We start from the raw sequence: 19551 nt of genomic DNA on the forward strand, positions 1-19551 counted from the left end.
ACTGGTGGGGGGGGGAGGGATTTTATAATGGGAGGACGAGATGTTTCATTCACGGTTGTCATACGTTTGTGAAACTTTGCTGTCCATTACTGGTAATACATAAACTCTGCCGGTCAGATACTGTATGTATTTGTATGTTTTAATAATAGTTTAAACAAAATTCCTTGATATGAAACAATATTTATAGAACATTTTTTAACCTGAGCATATTACTTTTGCAAAGTGAGTCCCAACTAGGGATACTTGTACTCCATGGGGAATGTGGAAAAAGAGAAATACAAATGAACAACAGCTACGATGTATAGTGTGTGAAATGTAGTTAGCAAGCTAGCAGAGCAATCTAAACAGTTAGCTTAAAGTAATTAATAGACTGTTGGAAAAGCTTGCTAAATATAACCTTTACATTCTTAAAATTCATAGCATTTAATGCATCGGATAAAAAAGCTAAAGTTTGAAGCAGCTGAAAAAGAGTTTAAATGGTAAATGTTGTCAAATGGAACTGTTGAAAGAGCTAACATTAAGCATATCAGATACATGGTGGATATGGAAACATCAGGTAATAGATGCAAAGTTAAAATGGTTATTTAGAAGCAAAAAAACAGTTTTAACAGTTAGCATTACATATCATAAACAGTTGCAATTACAACTTTCTTCTATTTAAAGTGGTGTGTTAGTACACCTGAATATGTTTAATTTATGACAAATATTGCTTTATATATTTAATAACATAAAATCTAGTTCAAAACCAATTGAAATGACCATGTATTGTTAATGAAGGTGCATTCGAGTTCATCAACTTTGGGGGTACTTTAGAGAAAAAAGATTGGGGACCTGTGCTCTAACATGCGTATGATTTTCTGATTGCATCTGTTTGACCAGTAACGTATGCAGAAGAACTACAGAGCGCCTTGTCCCTCCCCTCAAGTAGCGTTAATGTGTGTCTCCCCCTGGATGTATCTCAAATGTAGCATGACAACCTGTCATGTTTGGCTTTACGCGCCTGCAGCTAAACAGAAGGGTTCATTCCCCATCACCGATCAACAGCGAGCGTGCATCCACGTGCAACCGCGTGCAACCGCGTGCAACCGCGTGCATCTCTTGTTGAAAGAGTTTGCAGCTACATGTCAACACAAAGTGGTAGCATGTGCGGATATTAGGGCATCGGCATGCATGTGTTGAGTAAATGAGTTCATGTTTGTGTGTGTGTGTGTGTTTGAGCATACTGTGGCTGAGGGCTTACATGTCTCGTACACTGGGATAAAGGCAGTAGTGCAGTGATGAGCGCCTAATCCGAGTACATGTGATCAGCCCGGCGAGGCTGGAGAGATGGGAGCGTTTGACTTGTTAAAAGGGATGTTCTTCACTAAGAGCCTTGTTGGCCCTGACATAACTGGGACATAGTTCCCCTTGTCAAAGCTAATAATCAATTCCAACTATAGGGATAATCTGACAGCGGACCCCTGCTGAGCATGACACCTCGAAGCTGTCGTCACATCCCCATATATGAATAACAACCCAAACAGTTGCCAATAGCAGCTGCATTGACCCAACAAGGCCCTCATTCACGAGGTAAACACTTGGCAATGGGACTGATCCTCAATGTGGGCTTTGATGTTAGCGTTTGATGCTAATGACCGATAATACAGCGCGAGATTGAGGCTGATTTGGTCAAAGATAGAGTGCTCATTCCTCCAGGCCGTGTCAAACCAAATGACCTCTGAAGATACACTTTTGATTTCTTCTATCAGAGCACAGGCAACTCTTTATATTCCTTTCTCTTTTGTGGGAACATAACCTGTGTTTGTTATGGGGCAGCAGGTGTCCCCCAGGGGGGCGGAGAGATGAGCTGGGCTGCGGCATCGTTCCTCATCTGGACGGAACATTAATAACCTGGGGAGAGAGCTCCACCTGGGCCAGACCGGTGCGCTCCTGAGGGGAAGAGACCACTGACTCCACAAGTCTATAATCCCTCACAGAGCGCAGCTAGCTAAACCCCCCCCACATATGTCCATTTTTTTCCGCACTCATGAAAAAATATCCTTTAATCAAATGCCGTGTTTGTAAAGTGCGACACTTCCGACTACAGATGAGTTCTTATGAATAATCACGCAATCATTTCGTCTGCCCTTCAGCCCCTATCCCGTAGTGGTTTCGGTGTTAAATAAATAACAGCCTGATTCATTTTCAAGCAGATGGAAATTATCCAGGAGAAGAGGCAAAGGGCCTTAACTAAAGGAGTCACATTTTCAAGAGGTCAGGCTCTTTTTACTATTTCAGTGTGGCGCAACGCTGCTCAATACTGTAGCGTGCTGTTCAGTGGCTTGTCGTTTCCATTCTTATCACCACTCCATCTATAAGTGCCAGTTAATCGATACACAAACAGCAAGGACTCTCTCTCGCTGCAGGAGCCCGAAGCATGGAGGCATGAAGTGTTAACAACATCTCCTACTTCTCCACCTACAGGCCTCCGTCCATGTAATTTCTATTTGTATATGTTTGTCCCACTTTTACTGTTAACTTTTTCTATCACGTGAATTTCATCTGTGGTTAGCTCAAGAGAAATCTCTCAGTTTGCTGTTTTATCATCTTATCAGTTTTGTCTTAAAGGTCTGTTATTATACTGTTTTTCATCAATATATTATAGGTCTCAGATATATACAAAACATGTCTCTGAAGGGTTTGGCTCCAAACACCAAACAGATCATTGTAGCATTACCCATAATCCCCTCTGTTTCAGCCCTGTTTCCAAAGTGCTGATTCTCTGTCTGTTACTTTAGATGAAAATAAGGAGCCCCTCCCCACGCCCCTCTGAGATATTTGGTTACAAAGAACACAATGGTGCTCTAGGAGGAGATTCAGGTGATAAGGTGGAGGGGGGGTTACCTTGGTTGGTGATTGGCTAATGGTTACACAAGCCAAAACATCGTTATGACATCACAAAGTGGCCAAAATCTGATCAGCTCATTTTCAGACAGGTTTTTATAGAAATGGATCAGGACAAAAAGAGAGAATCTTTTTTCCTGAAACTTTCAGAATCTCTTTACTGAACAAGTGGATTTTGCATGATAGGTGACCTTTAATGCCATGTCTAGTAAAAAAGACACGATCTGAGTAAATATAAAAGAGTGCAAAGTATTTTCTCTGTGAAATAGACAGTCTGGTTGCCTGCTTTTCTGAACAAGGACACCACAGTCTACAAGTCTCAAGGTCAGAGCTCTGTAAATGTTTCATTCAGCAGACGTGTCAAACCACAGGGAAACACACATTCAAACCTTGACAAAAAGTCACAAGGACTAAAAATGTAGCTGCTCACCCAGAGGTTTTATACAGTTTCAGACAGAGAGAAAGTTTTTGTGTCATCCTTGACTCATATCTAATTTATATTCTAGGGTTTTCTTGAGTGTCAGCTGTGGCTAACCAACCCTGAGAAGCCCACTGAGCAGGCCTGTCTGGCCCTTCATGTAACACCCCTCGTAATGAAGATATTTTTGTGTCATATCTTGGCGAGAGGGCAGCTGGAGAGATGACTTTGATCTCTGCTGAAGGTGTGGGTGTAAAGATTGAGATTGAAGAGCACTACATTAGCTTCCCGGAGTGAAGGGGGCATCACAGTTCTGTCTCAGCAGACTTGTGACTTTCTGTCGACTTTTTTTTTTTTTCTTCCCATGGAGCTGCCTCTGCCTGATTGTTTTTCTCAGCTGAGGTAATTCAGGTGCACTAGCCTGGAGCTTGCCTGACTTGTGTTTATTAGTTATTCATTTCCATCAGCCTGAGCTGCCTTAGGCGATGTGATCTGCAACGTGCTCCCTGCTCAGGTGCTAAACCCCCCCACTGGATCATCCCTTATCTCCCATGATGCCCAGCAGCACGGCACTTGTGGGCTCGTAATGGTTGAATGTATTTTTATTTAAAAAATCTAGCAGCAAAGGAAGTGTTATGCTTAGGGTGTTTTCAAGGTGTTTATTAAAGCATGTTCAGAATAAGTATTTTTGAAAATTATTCATTTAAGCCTTATGCAAATCTACCCTTGCAACCATATTCTGTTTTTAAAATGTCATGTTTACGGAGCACATGCCATTGAAACAGCTGCAGTCTGAATGAGCCACTAAGGAACCAATTATGTAATAGTTCAATAATGCATTCATTATCAAAGCAATACTATAATTAATTCAATTCAGCAGAAATATTTAGTAACCTCCAGTGTGCTTACATGGAAAACCTCTCCGGCTTTTTTTGTCTCATATAAATGTTGAAGAGTTCTTGGAATATTCCTAAAATGTAAACCTGATTTATTATAATTTAATTATAAATTAAAGGACTGATATTTAGTTGTTTATTGTAGTATACATTTGAGTACTAGATAAGACATTTTCCTATTTAGTATCATAAAAGACTGCTATTGATTGGTGTTCTTCTTTGGTTTATTTGATTAATTTTACATGATTACAATTTTTTTTAATACCAGAACTATGTGTTTTTCTTTTTTTAAAACAACATAACCACCGTAGAAAACTATGGAGGATAAAACTGTACCCTGGATTACGTTAAACTACAATTCTTAAGAGCTAGGAACATACTGTATCCTTCCATTCCATACTTTACATTATATTATATTATATATTAAAGTAACTAAAAAGATGAATATTTATTGCAAGTCTGTGTAAAGAGTCATACCAGTCTCCTGCATGAAACGTGGGTAACACATCCTAAAACCACCTCAAATACTGTTACTTTATCCCTTTTAAAATACTAAATCCAGTAATCCTGAATGTTATAGGACATGTTTAATGTAATTTTTACATAATTCCAACTTAAGCTGGGCTGGGTACAACGGGTTTCCACACAGGAGCCACAGTAACAAATAGTTAGCTGCAGGACAATATTAAAAACATATAAGCGTTCCTCACCATCCACACAGGAAGGTTTGTTGCGTGTCGTCCCGGCCACTTTTCCCGGTAAACAGGAGCACTTGACTGTCTGAGAACGCTCCTCAATGCGATTCTTGTTACAGCATCGATGGGCGGCAATCACCTCACACGTCCCTCCCTCTGCGGATAAACAGACAAAGACAAACACGGTTATTACATGTGAGAGGAAACATGTCACTGAAAATTACATATAGCAAACACAACGCTCCTGTAACTTTTCATACATCAAAAATTCAAATAAACAACAATTATGTGAGTGAAAGAGAGGTTTAGGGAACCTCCACTACCCCACCTCATCATATCATTAGCGGCACACTGCAGTACAATCATTGAGCACTTACACTGTAAGTGTGTGTAACAAATTGGCCCTCGAGGCATCTCAATTATGTCACCTAATTGCCTCTCATTCAGTGTTGGCTGTCCTCATTCCATACCAATCAGCCTATGGTGAAGATCACACCATGTGCCGGGCTTTGCACCCTTAATATTCGCCATATGTTGTTAATATGATTAAAAAGTGATGCACTAACACTTCTTCAAGAAAGACCTGGCAGTCATAGGCCTCAGTCATATTCTAAGATGTCTAACTCAATAAGCCAATGCATTCTTAGGCCATACCACACTGAAGCATTAGCTCCAAAGCATAGGTGACATCAGTCGGAGCAAATGCTGTACAAAAGGTCCCGCTGTGACAAAAGAGGATGTCAAAAGGATTCTGTGAAAAGAGAAGGCGATGTGCGCCAATGGCGGTATTGGGTCAAAAATAACAATAGGGAGGATAGCCCACGGGAGGGCGAGGGGGTGATGGAGAGGAGGGACATCCAGAAATGAGTGAGACCGGCAGGGTGAGAGAGAGCTAGAGGACAAGGTGTGTCTAGCTGCCAGGGACCGGCCATACGAGTGAGTAATGAGGGGGCGCCTGGAAGTGCCCCCTTCACACAATTATAAAGTGTGAGGCTAATGCAGCCAGCGGAGCTGCGGCAGAGAGGCCTTCCATCACCGCTCTCCCCTTTCCTTATGCCCCAGGAAAAACTCTTTATCTTCCCTTGACAGCCACCGCAACAGACACCAGCGTCCAACAATTCAACTGGAGTTGGAGAGGAGAGGAGAGGAAAGGAAATAAAATATAAGAAAGGAAAGGAGATGAAATAAAAGGAAGGAAAGGAAAGGAAAATAAAGGAAAGTGAAGGGAGAAGTAAAGATAAAGTAGAGGAGAGGAGAAGACGGGAGTAGACGAGAGGAGGATTTTAATCAATCCTCTCCGATCCACAGAAGAGATAGAGCAAAAAAAGGGGAGACAGCCAAATGCCACCTTCCATCTGGTTTGTGCCTTACTCAGCTCAGCCGTACAAAGGTTTAATGGTGACATCCTTCTGTGGTTATGCATTTGCCTCCAATGGCATGAAAACCACCGGTGCGTGTTTTCTCGAGCCAGGTTGATTGTGCAAATTTTTGAAATGGCTCGGATCATGAATTACGGAAGTGAGCTTGAAGCAACCCAGACAAGTTTGGCAACAGTTTTCTTCTCCCATTCCCATCACTGTCTGCCGTTGCCAGACCAAAGGGCTCCGAATCCAGGATTAAAAGGCAAACATTTGCAGTCCTGCTGGACCGTGCTGTCGTGCAGTATTAATGTCACTCTCTCAGCACTTGTTGTTAGATATGTCTAAGCCGGAGGAGGCTGAACACAGACTATAAAAGAGAGGGGAGAAAACCCTTGTGTGCTAAAACCCCAAACTCCACAATGTGTTGGCTTGTTGAATATTTTACTGACAGCTTCCTGACCTGCAGACTTGCTTTCAAGTCAAAGCAGATCACTGAATAAGTGAGGACTTTACATTGCATCACAGAATACGAAATTGGTTTTAATTCCCTCAGCTAGATTCAACACTTGCTTAGTAAGTAAGCACACCAGCTAACATACTGTAAATCGCTGCAATGTAATGTCTCCTGATCTGTGACTGTGTTTCTTCTGTGGGACTTAGGAAAGTTTTGGATAACAATTTATTGCTACAAATTTTACAGAAACAAATAATGAAAAGCTTCTGCTCTGAGAACTAATCCCTGTAACATATAATAGTTAATTACTAGGGACAGCTGTTGACATACATTCATAAAAGTCAACAATACCAATGTTTCAGATACACAAGGTTTTTAAGCAAAGTTTTACACAATGTTAAATTATTTTTAAACATTCAATAACAGGTTTGAATAGATTGGGGGAAAAAGACAGCCTTTCTTTTGATTGAACTGGATTTTTCTCTTGTCAAAAGTTACATAGGGTATAGGTCTGGGGTTCTCATTGTGAAAGGTATGCCTTGTTTTTTTACTTTTGGACATTGACTCAATACTCATTGACTCTCTCCCCATTTTCAAATCACGCCTCAAAACATATCTCTTCACACTCGCATATCCACCCTGATCATTATCCATCACACATCCTCTGTTTTATTTATTTGATTTGTTGCATTGTCTTGTTTATGTTTCTTATGCTGGTGTTAGGTATTGTGTATCTTGTTTTTTTATGTGTTTGTACGGCGACCTTGAGAGCCTTGAAAGGCGCCTATATAAAATAAATGAATTATTATTATTATTATTACTAAGTATTAAGCAATTTAGACTGATTATATATTTTTTATTATTATGATGATTCATTTATTCATCGCCATCAGAATTCTGGATGATCCCCAACACACACAGAGGCCACGCTTGTGAGTGTATCAGTGATGGGGAGAGGTCCAGCCATCGGCCAGGTGGACATTATGGGCGATCACTATCAACCATCTGGTATTTGGAGGAGGGGGCAGGGCAAATGGCTCCGTGATGACTCTACTGGGCCAGTCGCGAGAGCCACTTAGATGACAAATGGCCACTTGGTCAAGAGGTAATTTAATTCAGGTGGCTAGGAGCTCGGTAAATGACCATCCATTATCTGTGTCTGAGTGTGTGTCCATATGAGTTTGTTACTGTGTGTATTTACTCACACGATACCGAGGCACCGCATAATATATGCTGAACCGCTAAAGTGCGCATCAGTAACTGTGTGTGCATAGCGGTGCAACACAGGATCCAAACAACTGGAGACGTGATGGATGTAGTGCTCAGAGCCTGTCAGGCAGTGAAAGGGGTTAAACCAACCTGCTAAGATGGAGTGGGTAGATGTGCACTTTAGCCTTTGGTGAGGGGAGGTGAAGGGCACCGATGAGACCACTGGCTGCTCATTTTTCTCTTGGCGGCCCACAGTGACAGCAGCCATTAAACGACTAGATGAGATGATTATGTTTAAGGAAATCAATGCTTCATTGTTCTCAGCTTAGCCCAACGGCCAATTAGGAGCTGTTAATGAGCTATGGTTGTAAAATGTGGAGAAAGATGAGGGAGAATGAGCTCAGAATAAAAAGCAATACTTCATATTAGAATATTTTCTGCAGAGCAATGAGATATTAAAGACGAGGAAGAGGTTAAGACAGTAGAAAGGCAAAGTTCCTGTCGTTTTACACTTATATAAATGTATAATATTGGCTAGAATGTAACATTCTTAAAATAGGGCTGGTTGTCTTATCATTAACTATTCCTTTTGAATGTACCATTGTAACACGGACTCCCACAGAGAGTGTTATATTATGAGTTGTAGTCTAATGGAAAATCAATTTTGCAAGCCCATCACTTTTAACTCAGTTAATAGTGGGAGTTTTAGCGCAAGTCAGTGTTTCATTAGCCCAGTTTAACCCAGAAAAGTATCTGAAGGCTTTGTTTTGCTGCAAAAGAGGGAATTATTACATGAAGCGTGGAAACCAGTGTTTAAAGCCTACTGACCATGGAGCAAATGATCTGTAAATGCAGATCACCATCAAGAGCTACAACCCATGATGAGCTGCATCCCACACAAGTCAAGGTCACAGCAATAAACCCATTAAAAGTGTATCCGCCCGTAGACTTCACACTCGCAGGTATGACAGTGACGGTTTCTTTTCATCCTCCGAGTGACAAACAAACTATAACTACCTTTTGATCTCAGTGCAGCTGGCACATTTAGACACAGAGATAAATGCAGGTGCTCATGACAATATCACTGCAAAAAGACAAACAACTTTTTCCGTCTTGGCTCAGCTTCAGCGTCAACAACTATAATCTATGCAGAGTGGCCAAGAGCAGTAATCACTGGCTTGCCATCAACAAGCATTTCTGTCACCTCCTCAAACACTCTTTAGCGCTCTCGCTCACGCTGCTGCAGTTATTAAGTAATGACATATGGCCGAGGGAAGTAACACACAGCAGCCGGGAAAACTTAAGCCTCTCAAGGAATCGTCATAACAACTTAATCAGTGCACACTCAGGTGAAAATGAGTGCTGGAGAGCATGCTGAAGTGCCTGTTTTGTTTTGTCAGACAGGCAGCTGCTGCATCAACCACGGTCCATCTTTCTTCCAAATTCCTTGTTGCTGTTCCCCGGTGCTTTTGCGTTACACTTCTAATTGTCAATTTACATCTCACGTAGCAACAAGAATTATAGCCTCCATTGTCAGTAAATAAATGCAGACATGTGTTGAGCTGAGAAATGTAAATTCGACAGTTCCTCATTTCAAATCATCGCTGAAAATGATGCACATCTGAAAGACAAATTGAGACTCTCGCAGCTGCCAAACGCCGTTTTATAAGTGAACAAAGTGACTTTGTGCTGTGCGCCAGAAAACTCAATTCAATCCCCTGTTCCAGTTTCATTAAGCAGCAGATTGTTTGTTGAATTGAATATTTTATCAACTTTTCTCTGTTTGAAATGCTGCGTTATTGAAAATGACCCTTTTTTGTAAACACAGTTTTAAATATAATGAAATGTATCGGATTCAAAAGTTGTTAGATAACTCCAAAATGAAAAAAAAGCTTATTCTGTTTGTCCCGATTAGTTTTTTTGATTATTTATGATCAGATTCAAGAAGCAAAAAGCATCAAAGTGGCTCTGGGGCAGCTGTCCCAATGCATATATGTTTAATGAAGCTCATCAGAATTGAGCTTTTCATTAATTAAACATTAAGTTAAACCTCATGAACACTCCCCTGATTACTTCGGATAATGTTTAAACATGCTACAAAGCACCGTTGAGTGGATTCAAAGCAGTGCCAGGGAATAACTTTTTAACATCCTTCCTCCTGGCAACTGATACTGTTTATATATTTCATCAGAAATGACACAACTCTCATTTACTCCATGTTCTTCTGCAATGTGACCAGCTAACAAAAAGAAGAGTATGTGAAGAGAAATCCCTGGGAGGAGCAGAATTAGACCCTTTATTTCCATGATGGAGTATATCACGAGTGTGGCACTAATGCTCTTTGCCTCACACCACAGAGAATGGAGGAGATGTGTGAAGTGGCAAACAATAAGGACAGGCAGAGAGAGAACGCATGCATAGTGCATTTATCTATGTATGTGCTACACTGTTATACATCGCGCCTTCTGGAGGTGTTAACATGGGCACTAACTTTGTGTATTCCACATAAGAAATATTTCTCTATGGGTAAAAAAAACATGAAGAGACAACATTCCTGTTATGGTCTGGACACAGAGTACTTTTTTTTTGCTGCGCTGAAGTTCTCCTCGCCTTTGAGAGTAAATCGTCCACTAAGGCTCACTTGTTCTCACTCTGAAGCCTTCTCCCAGAGGACTGACTTCCACCAATGAATAATAAAAGCTAGCCTCGAGGAGCAAGGCTACCAGAGGAGTTTGCACAATCCACCACTCAAACACATCTGAAGTGGAACAGAGCAGACTGTCTCCAAGAATAACAAACACATTCATCTCAGGCCTGGTTAACCATTGTTTATCCAATCTGAGAAACCTTTTGACCCACGTGCCGCTGATACATCAGTGGTGGATCCTCCATTTATCAAGTGCCCATCAGCACCCTGTTGCAGTGACCCGTATGGTTTCTCTGACCTCAGCCAGTGTGACGGCTGGTTCCTCACTGACCCTTCTCTGGTCTGGATTTCACTTTCCTCCCTAGGCAGCATCACCCACAGTAATGGGAGTAGACAAACAAGTGGACATACGTAGCAGCTATAGTAGCGCCTAGAGCTACCTCAAACCTAAGGAAGAAAGGGGGAGAGGGGGGGAAAGACACTCCAGAGCTCACGCTGACTGACAGGAACTACTGACGTAGCTATACTGGAGTCAGACAAATCAATGTTGTTTTTTCCCCTCTGCTGGTATGGCTCACCTCTCAATCTAGCTAGTCCTACAGAATACTAAATATGCTCCACTACAGTGGCTCTAACTTACAGAATCATAATATATATATATATATATAGACGTTTTATTTATTTGGATAAACCCCTTGAGATGCACCATCTCGTTTTCAAGGGGGTCCCGACAATAGCAACTTACAGACATACATAAACAAAAAGACAAAAAGCAAAACATGACACACGAGACAAACCACGTACAGTCTGTTAAAGTCAATCATAACAATTTGAGAGACAGTCGAGCAAATCAGTTTCATCAATAACAAGTGCAGACCAGTTGAAAGTGAGATGATAATGCATGTTTAAACATACCCAATGATGCAAGATATCTAATAGCAGCAGGTAAAGTCTGTTGGGGCTTTGAACATGAACGCTCTTCTGCCAATCGATTTGTTTGCAGAGGGGACAGAGAAATAAATCTGGACAGAATGTCTAACTGCTTTAAATAAGGGGGATAGTTAAGATAAATGCATTTAAATATCAGCTGAAGCCAATGCGTGTGTCTTCTTACATTTAATGAAGGCCATTTAAGTTGGTTATACATTGTGCAGTGATGTGTACGAAAAGGACAACCAAGAACAAATCTGCATAGTCTATAATCTGAATGGGGTTCATAAATGAGGCAAACAAATACATAAAAGAGCCAAGAGGAAAATCTTTACTTTTAACATGTATTATTCATGCATGGAGACGTGGATATTGGCTCTAGTTTACTGAAAAGGAAAAGTAAAGTGCAGCAATTGCACCATTGGTGGTAATAGTCTTGACAACTTTAACAGGTGATTCCATTAGTAGGAATACTAAATGCGAGGTGCTGCTGGCCGGCGGCCCTGGTCGATTCTTAATCACTTGTATGGGTTTCCTCTTGTGGGCCTGTATGACTCCAATGCTCACATCTTTATGGTTATTAAAGTTAATGATTGCCGCGTGCCTCTGATACCAAGGCTCCATCAATACCAGTTCAGAACCATGAAATTACCCCCGTCCAGAGGGAGCAGCGCGACAAACCGGATTAAGAAGGGCTCTGTAATGCCTTGGCATATAACTCGCCGTGTCATGGACTCGCAGCAAGAAGACCCACTGCCAAGCTGAAGCTGGTGAATAGAGGGGCAGTTGACAACCATTAAAGCATAAATGTCAATTCAAGCTTTTATTACCCTCACGGTTGTTCAGAAGAGCAATGAAATGTAATATCTGGCAGGTAGCAAAAAACAAAAAAACACAGCTTTGGAGAAAACACATTAAAAGTTCTGAGAAGTTACCCTCGAGATGAATGGGAAAAGAGGGTGATTATGATAAATATATGCAGGAAGTAACCTACTTCTGTGGTCTTTCAGGTGTAAGGATAACTTTGTTTGGCGCTCTTTTATATGCATGACAGTTTGATCTTGTATGGAGACAAGCCCAGCTGCATTTTAAATGTGGTATCAAAATTAAAAGCTGCAGTAGAGGGGAGAGATGGCTCGTGTCCCTTCACTTACATCCTGCTTATCTTATTTTCACGACAGGAGGGTAAAGCCAGGAATAGTGTAGTGCCGTGCCAGAAACACTATTGCACAAATGTATCATGTGCTGTCACACTCGTATAAAGAGTCAACAAATTCCTATTTATCACTTTTTTCTTTTGTATTTTATTCCTCTCTTCTGGTGTGTGCCCGAACACTGGATCCAGGCGCGCAGGTGTGACCGCACGTCTTTGTGTTTTACTGCACCCTGCAGCACAGTTGGCAGAGCCTGACCTCTATCCAATGTCCATATGACACAGGTCACTGCTCACTCTCAATGAGAGTCGGATGGTGAAATGAGAAACTAAATTGTCCATTCAAAATCACAAAACTGAGTTTTTGAACGGCGGCATAGAGCAGCCTTCAAAAAGTGACATTCCCGGGTCGGAAACAATTGGAGCTGTGCTGTGAGCCCTGGATAATGGCTTGAATAGAGACCGTGAGTTTCAGTTCACCTCTTCTTAAAATGAATGGGAAAAAGTTCTGAAAAGGGCTTATAATAAAGTTATACAATGCCATATAGTGTTATCGAGTACAATCCATCAGAGATTATGTCTGGTCGAAGGTCTATTTAGAAAATTGTGTGGAACAGAAGATCACGGTGGATGTGGTGTGACGCAGAGAACACGGTTTCCTCCTGCGATCACGCCATACAAATATGGCCTGGGGTCTGGAACGATGCCGCTTGAGGTTCAGGCGAGGACTGTCTGAATTACACACAATGCATTATCTAATATCCATAATGCATCAGCAGGCACTTAACATCAAATTATGGATGCATGCAAAAATAGCCAGAGTAGGCCAGTGTATGGAGAGAGAGGACACTTTACTGCGCAAATAATCTGTCCGCTCTCTTTAAAGCCCAGCAATCAGGGAGTTGCATGATTTTGCATAACTGGGCCCCATAAGCAATACATGTTAATAAGCTTAAATCCCTGGTCCCACTGGCATGTTGGTGTGTTTAATGCTGCCTGTGCGCATTAAGGCATGAAGCGCTCATGTTTGTCTTTCAATGTTCTCTCCTGTTTATTTATTTATTTATGTATTGGATGCAAGAACAATCAGCATCCTAAAAGACATTGTCTGTACAAACAAATAACTCTGCCTTGCAAAGCAACTGCTTGAGGCCCATTGTGGTCCCAAAGCAGTCTGGTCTCGAGCAAGTGTGTCCTGTCAAACAGTGAGAATATATTGACAAAAGCGTACAGCTCTTGCACATGTCCTACGATACACTGATTCTCTCTCTAGGTCCAGTGTCATGTGCCTGACAGAGTTTTCGACTAAGCACCGCATTAAAACCTATATTGGCTTTTAAATGACGCATTCCTGAGATGGTAATTATATGGCAGAGCATTGATCACTTTTCCAAAGACTGACTTCCGCATGATGATCAATGTGAGCAAGAGTAAAAGGGAGACAAATCGATGTGCTGAACACAATGCAGAATAACGATGTCAGATGTCAGAGGCATTAAGCGGTTGACCTTGGTCTAGATAGCGACAAGGACAAGTGTTTTGTTGTGGACAGGACAGGAGCGTAAAGCTGTCAAAAAGAGCTATAATTCATCCTGACTGAAGTCATTTTAGTCCACATGATCTTTCAACAGCCATATATTTTAATACCTGTCTATTATATGATAGGTCACCCTAAAGAAATCACTTAAATCACATTTTTTTCATCATTAGATTAATCCGTGAGTCAGATAAAGGACATGAGGGTTATTTCCCTGAGATATTGGTGAACATGTTCTCAATTGGAAATGTGCAGTTTTGTTTTTTCACAGTATTTAGTTTACACAAGGGGTATTTTTTTTAAATACAAATTATCTTTATTTGTCAACAATTAGATTTGTTGGCTAAGTGTTTCCAACAATGTAGTCACCAACGTTTTTTATATGTCGTAGCATCAATCCAAATGTCATGTCAGGTATTCCTAATGCTGGATTAACCAAAAACGAATGGAGCAGAGCTGTAACATTATGGTCACGTGTTTTAGGTTGTTAATTGGAATGCAACATGGATGCTACAAAGGTTGTGTTCTTTGCTTTGAGCTTGAGAGTCTGTTTCTGTGTTGTTGTTCTGACTTGACTGGACTCAAGGGAATTTAACGAGTCAGGAACATTATTCCGATTATTCCAACAACACAATAATACACACATCGGATCTGCTTTCAAAATGTACTGGGTGTAAATGTTCCCTAATCCTGCGGTACAAAGTGCAACTCTACCAATGCCCTGCAGAAATGGATACATGCACATCGGTTTAAAGTGATCACGTTTTACAGCCATTTGAACATACAAACAACCTATATAAGCACTTGCCTTTCAACTGGGTCGGACCACACGTCGTACAAACTTTTATTTTACAGCACATTAAAAAAGTGAGAGCCTTTTTATACTTCCCAGAACCTGTAAATGTACCGAGAGACCTTGTGAAAAGTAATTCGATGAGGTGTCTTCTAACCATCCTCAGTGGTGTTTCTTTACCGTAGAAGCTAATTATCCCCCTCATAAAGCGCTGCAGATACCTTTAGAAACGGCTTTCAATCCTATCAGAGAGCAGAATGGAGACCTTTGGAAATGCAGCACAGTACACAATGCACAACAGATTAACTAGTGGCAAAATAGACATCGGACAATGATAATCTATTTCTGTGTGACAGAGCACTAAAATGGGTTTTCGGTCCATTTCTTCACCTGTGGGAAAGAATCATAGCTATGACAAATGACTATAAGCGAGACGAGACATGGGCGGGGGGTGGGTGGTGGTGGAGGGGAATGAGAAGAGAAGGGGAGCGCAGTTATTTGCAGACTCTAAAATCGGAACAATATGAGAACTGGAACACAATTTGCCATCAGATTACTCACAGCGATATCCATCAAAACACACAATTCAGTCACTCAATGTCATTACTGTCGGCTTGATAAGCTTTTAAGCTGTAGATAACATCTTGATGTGGTGACACAAGTGGGAGAAGAGTCTCATCTGTTCCTATTGTCGAGACCACAACAGAGAAAAATGAACCACGTACTGTACCAGAGCAGTGCGAGATGATTAGTTACAAAAATGATTGACGAGTTTATCGTTAGCGAGCCTCTATCCCACATTCCCGCAGAGATAAAGACGGCAACAAACTTTCCTCACCCTTGACATCTCTTTGATCGAGCACTTTTATATATTGCAGTGTTTATTAAGAGTCTTTATATGTTTCACTTGTTTTCTCTGTGCAGAGATAAAACGGCAATCAAACCTTTTCAAAGCTTCCTGTGGTTTCCTATCAAACGCAACATTGGGAACACGCTCAATTGACGTGCTGAATGCTGGAGCTCCGGAGAAAAGAAAAAGCCTTAACTTTTTCACTCTTTTCTTTTTTCTGACTGAGAGTGATTACTTCATCTTCCATAGCAATCCTCTGCAGAGAGGAATCAATCATGCATTGAAATATGCCACGATTCAGTCACAGAAACTATCCCCCCATCTTCCAGATTAAATACCAGCCGTAATGAATGACACAGGCTCATACCCATTAATTACAAAGATTAGAATCATGACTTTGTTTTGAACTCGTGCCCACACTGATTCTCAAGGTCATTCTCCCTCCTCGAGGACTCTTTGCAAAGAAATACAGACAGTGAATGAAACGTTTCAAAATAGTTTCCCTTGCATTTACCAACTGCCTCATGATACTCTAATGCACATTTACAGTGAAAAAACAACCAAAATAAGTCATGTATTCACAAACAGTTCATGTACCTTTTGGCATTAAATTGTCTGGTAGCTGTGAAACCCTTAGATGAAATGGAAACCTGAATCTCGTCATCAGCCTTGCCTCGACATACCTGTAAATGTGATCTGCGCCACCAGGGTGGACTGTGAAATCATGTGGCTGCACATCAAAGTGTGAAGGAACTCCGTGTGCATACTAATGCCACAGCTATGCATACACAGAGCTCTGTGATAGAGAGAGAGAGAGAGAGAGAGAGAGAGAGAGAGAGAGAGAGAGAGAGAGAGAGAGAGAGAGAGAGAGGAGAGAGAGAGAGAGAGAGAGAGAGAGAGAGAGAGAGAGAGAGAGAGAGAGAGAGAGAGAAAGAACCAGAACATCTCCCTTCAAAGAAAAATAAATATATTGGCAAAACTGAATAGTGTTGACATTTAGAGAATATTTTATACAGGAAGAAAATAAGGTTAAACACAATTTTCAGGAACATAAAAAGTCCACCTCAACTACTTTTCCATGCTGGTGTCTACCTTTCATCCATATATTGTACTTTAAACAACTCCCCTCCTCCTAACACATCGACTGGGGAAGAGATATTTCTAGTACAGTGCCAAAAGCAGCAGTCGCCGTGTGTATGCTCTTTATCCATCATATCTGCTGCATCATTTCCCTGGTCATTGCCTGTGTACTGGTGGTGCTCTAAGTCGTGACTGTGGGATCTGAGCTGGAAGATAAGTGATTGTCTCCTGGCAGACTGAAGAGCTGCCTTGACAGGCGATGAAGAAAGGAGCCTCTGCACAGCACTTCAGTAGATGCTCTCCCTATTTCTCTCCGTTACGTCTCCCTCCATCCATCCCCCCCATCTGTCCATCCATCGCTCTCCAAGGTAGGTCAAAAGAAAGATCCGGCTTGGCAGTTAATTCCTCACTCTGATGAAGCCGCTTGTTAGAGACTCATCAACTCCTCTGTGTCTCACACACACATGCACACGGACACACAGAAGCTGCAGCGGTATCTTTCACTCTAATACTTGTCTTCGAATGTCTCCATTTCACTTTTCTCGCTGCCTGCCTTCCCTTTCTCATGTCTCAGGTTTCTCCCTCATTAAAGACTTCTCCAGCAGTGGAGTGAAGGAGGGAGGTACAGCCTCTGAACTGCACTGTGACATGTTCAGAGAGGTCAGATCTCACCATGCAAGGGCGCTCATTACCCCAGCTTACTGACCAGAGGTCATTGGGCGTCAGCTGCTGGTAGCTGTTGCTGTAAAAATGCACCTTTGTCCAACAAACAAAGAAACATGCATAGCGTTGGGAGGAATGCATGACAATATGGAAACTGTGTCTCTTACAGGAATGTGTTCCCATACAGCTGAACTGCATTCTCAATTACGTTTCAAGGGATGTATCTTCTCCTGGATGACGGTCCCACACTTAAAGCACGGTTATTGTTGTACATTAATATTGAAATAAAACTCAACAAAGCTACGTGGCTGTGGTAAGGCTTCAAAATAAGTTTAAGATAATAAGATAAGATGCACTTTATTAATCCCAATTTGGGAAATGTTTGCGTTGCAGCAGCATAAAAAGACAAGGCATTGTACATTAGAGAAATTAAAAGACTAGAAATAAACAATTCAAAATGTAAACATCACAAATAGAAATAACATAGCATTAAAAAAGTAGAAACCATACATTTACTGTAAAACATATATAAAGCAGGATATTATTAAGTGTGTAAGGAATGGAATATTAAATATACAGTAAAAAAATCAATCATGGTTCGGCTTAAATGTATTTCTTACATTATGTAGAAATAGGTACTTCATCTTCCATAGAAATCTTTGTTATTTAAAATAAGTCAACATTGGTTTTTGTTTGACATGGGACATGAACACTGTCTCCTGCGTGAAAGTCCCGACAATATCCTCCCCCCTATTCCAGACCTCTGTTAGAAATGTATTTGTGATGTTTCCAAATCAAATGTAGTCCAGCAAAAGTTTTGTTTTTTCTCGAAACATATAAAACAATGTAGTTTCAAAGCATGAATGCACTGCATTTTATGACTAGGCTGAACATGGAGAGCAAACGTAAGGAGTACAGTTAGGAAACTATTCAGTGTGTTAAGGATGTGCACACACACACGCACATTACATCCAATTATAGCATGTTGTGGAAATATTTTACAAGGCCCATAACTTTGACCCAGTTTATCAGTTCAAACTGTCCTGACTGAGCACACGCACCTCGTAACCTTGGCTGCTGTGCTCTCAGTGTTCTGTCTCCCTGTTCCTGCCTGTTGGCGTCAGCTGATAGAGGTGTTATGATTCTGTGTTCCTGCCTGTTGGCGTCAGCTGATAGAGGTGTTATGCAGCAGTTTGATGATGCTCTCAGAACTAGTTAAATACATGGGTCTGAGGTAGAGTTCTTGAGAATTGACGTGGCAACCCACCCGTGCAGTCTCACCGTGACTGCCGTGACTTGTGATGTGAATACTCTGGCCAGAAACTCCAAATAAACCATCAGTGTTTGACATCAAAGCTACTGCTCCTACCGTGTCTCCTTCCTGAGTCGGTGACTCCCACTGCATTGCTACACAGAAGTTTCCTCTACATAGCAGGTAAGTCTGTTTTACAAATGAGGCATTTAGCATGGTGCAAATAACACTTGGCAAGTAATGGAATTGTATTCAATGTGTTTTGCTCGACACTGCTGCAAAGAAGTACATTTTTGATTAATCTCATCATGGGGGTAATTTGTACATTAGTTCACATTATTGTTGTGAACTGTCAACACCTATGGACTCTAAACAGAGGAAAATGCAATAACAATATTTACCAGCTGCTTCTTGCAAACAAATCAAATTAGAGTGCAGCTCTCAAGACGCAGCAACAGATGGTTGATCACAACAACCAGAGTAAATCCCCAGTTGTTACTGTACTGTGACACTTCTATGTTCACAGACCTTTCTGGAAGAGCGCCATTATTTATCCATTTTCACAACCGATGGCATTTTGCAGCAGAAAACTGTTGTGTGTGTGTTTTGAACCAGACAGACTCATTCAGCTGCGTACAAAAGCATGCTTGCTGAAATGCATTTAAAAGGTCTCCTATCTTTCTTTTTCAGAGTTGCTGTGGCAGATGCCAACTCTATTCAAGATAGAAAT

At 41.2% G+C, this 19551-nt stretch overlaps 1 protein-coding gene across 6 annotated transcripts in view; it reads right to left on the minus strand.

The window, feature by feature from the left end:
* LOC117543804 (chemokine-like protein TAFA-1) overlaps nt 1-19551 on the minus strand; it is a 125526-nt gene that overhangs the window by 19725 nt on the left and 86250 nt on the right. For all 6 annotated transcript variants that reach the window (XM_034212380.1, XM_034212379.1, XM_034212377.1 and 3 more), the window contains one exon: nt 4908-5048. In XM_034212380.1, the coding sequence (XP_034068271.1) occupies nt 4908-5048 (141 nt within the window). The remainder of the gene's footprint in view (nt 1-4907; nt 5049-19551) is intronic.

This window comes from Gymnodraco acuticeps, unplaced genomic scaffold, assembly GCF_902827175.1.
Source record: "Gymnodraco acuticeps unplaced genomic scaffold, fGymAcu1.1, whole genome shotgun sequence".
NCBI classification, from domain to species: Eukaryota; Metazoa; Chordata; class Actinopteri; order Perciformes; family Bathydraconidae; genus Gymnodraco; species Gymnodraco acuticeps.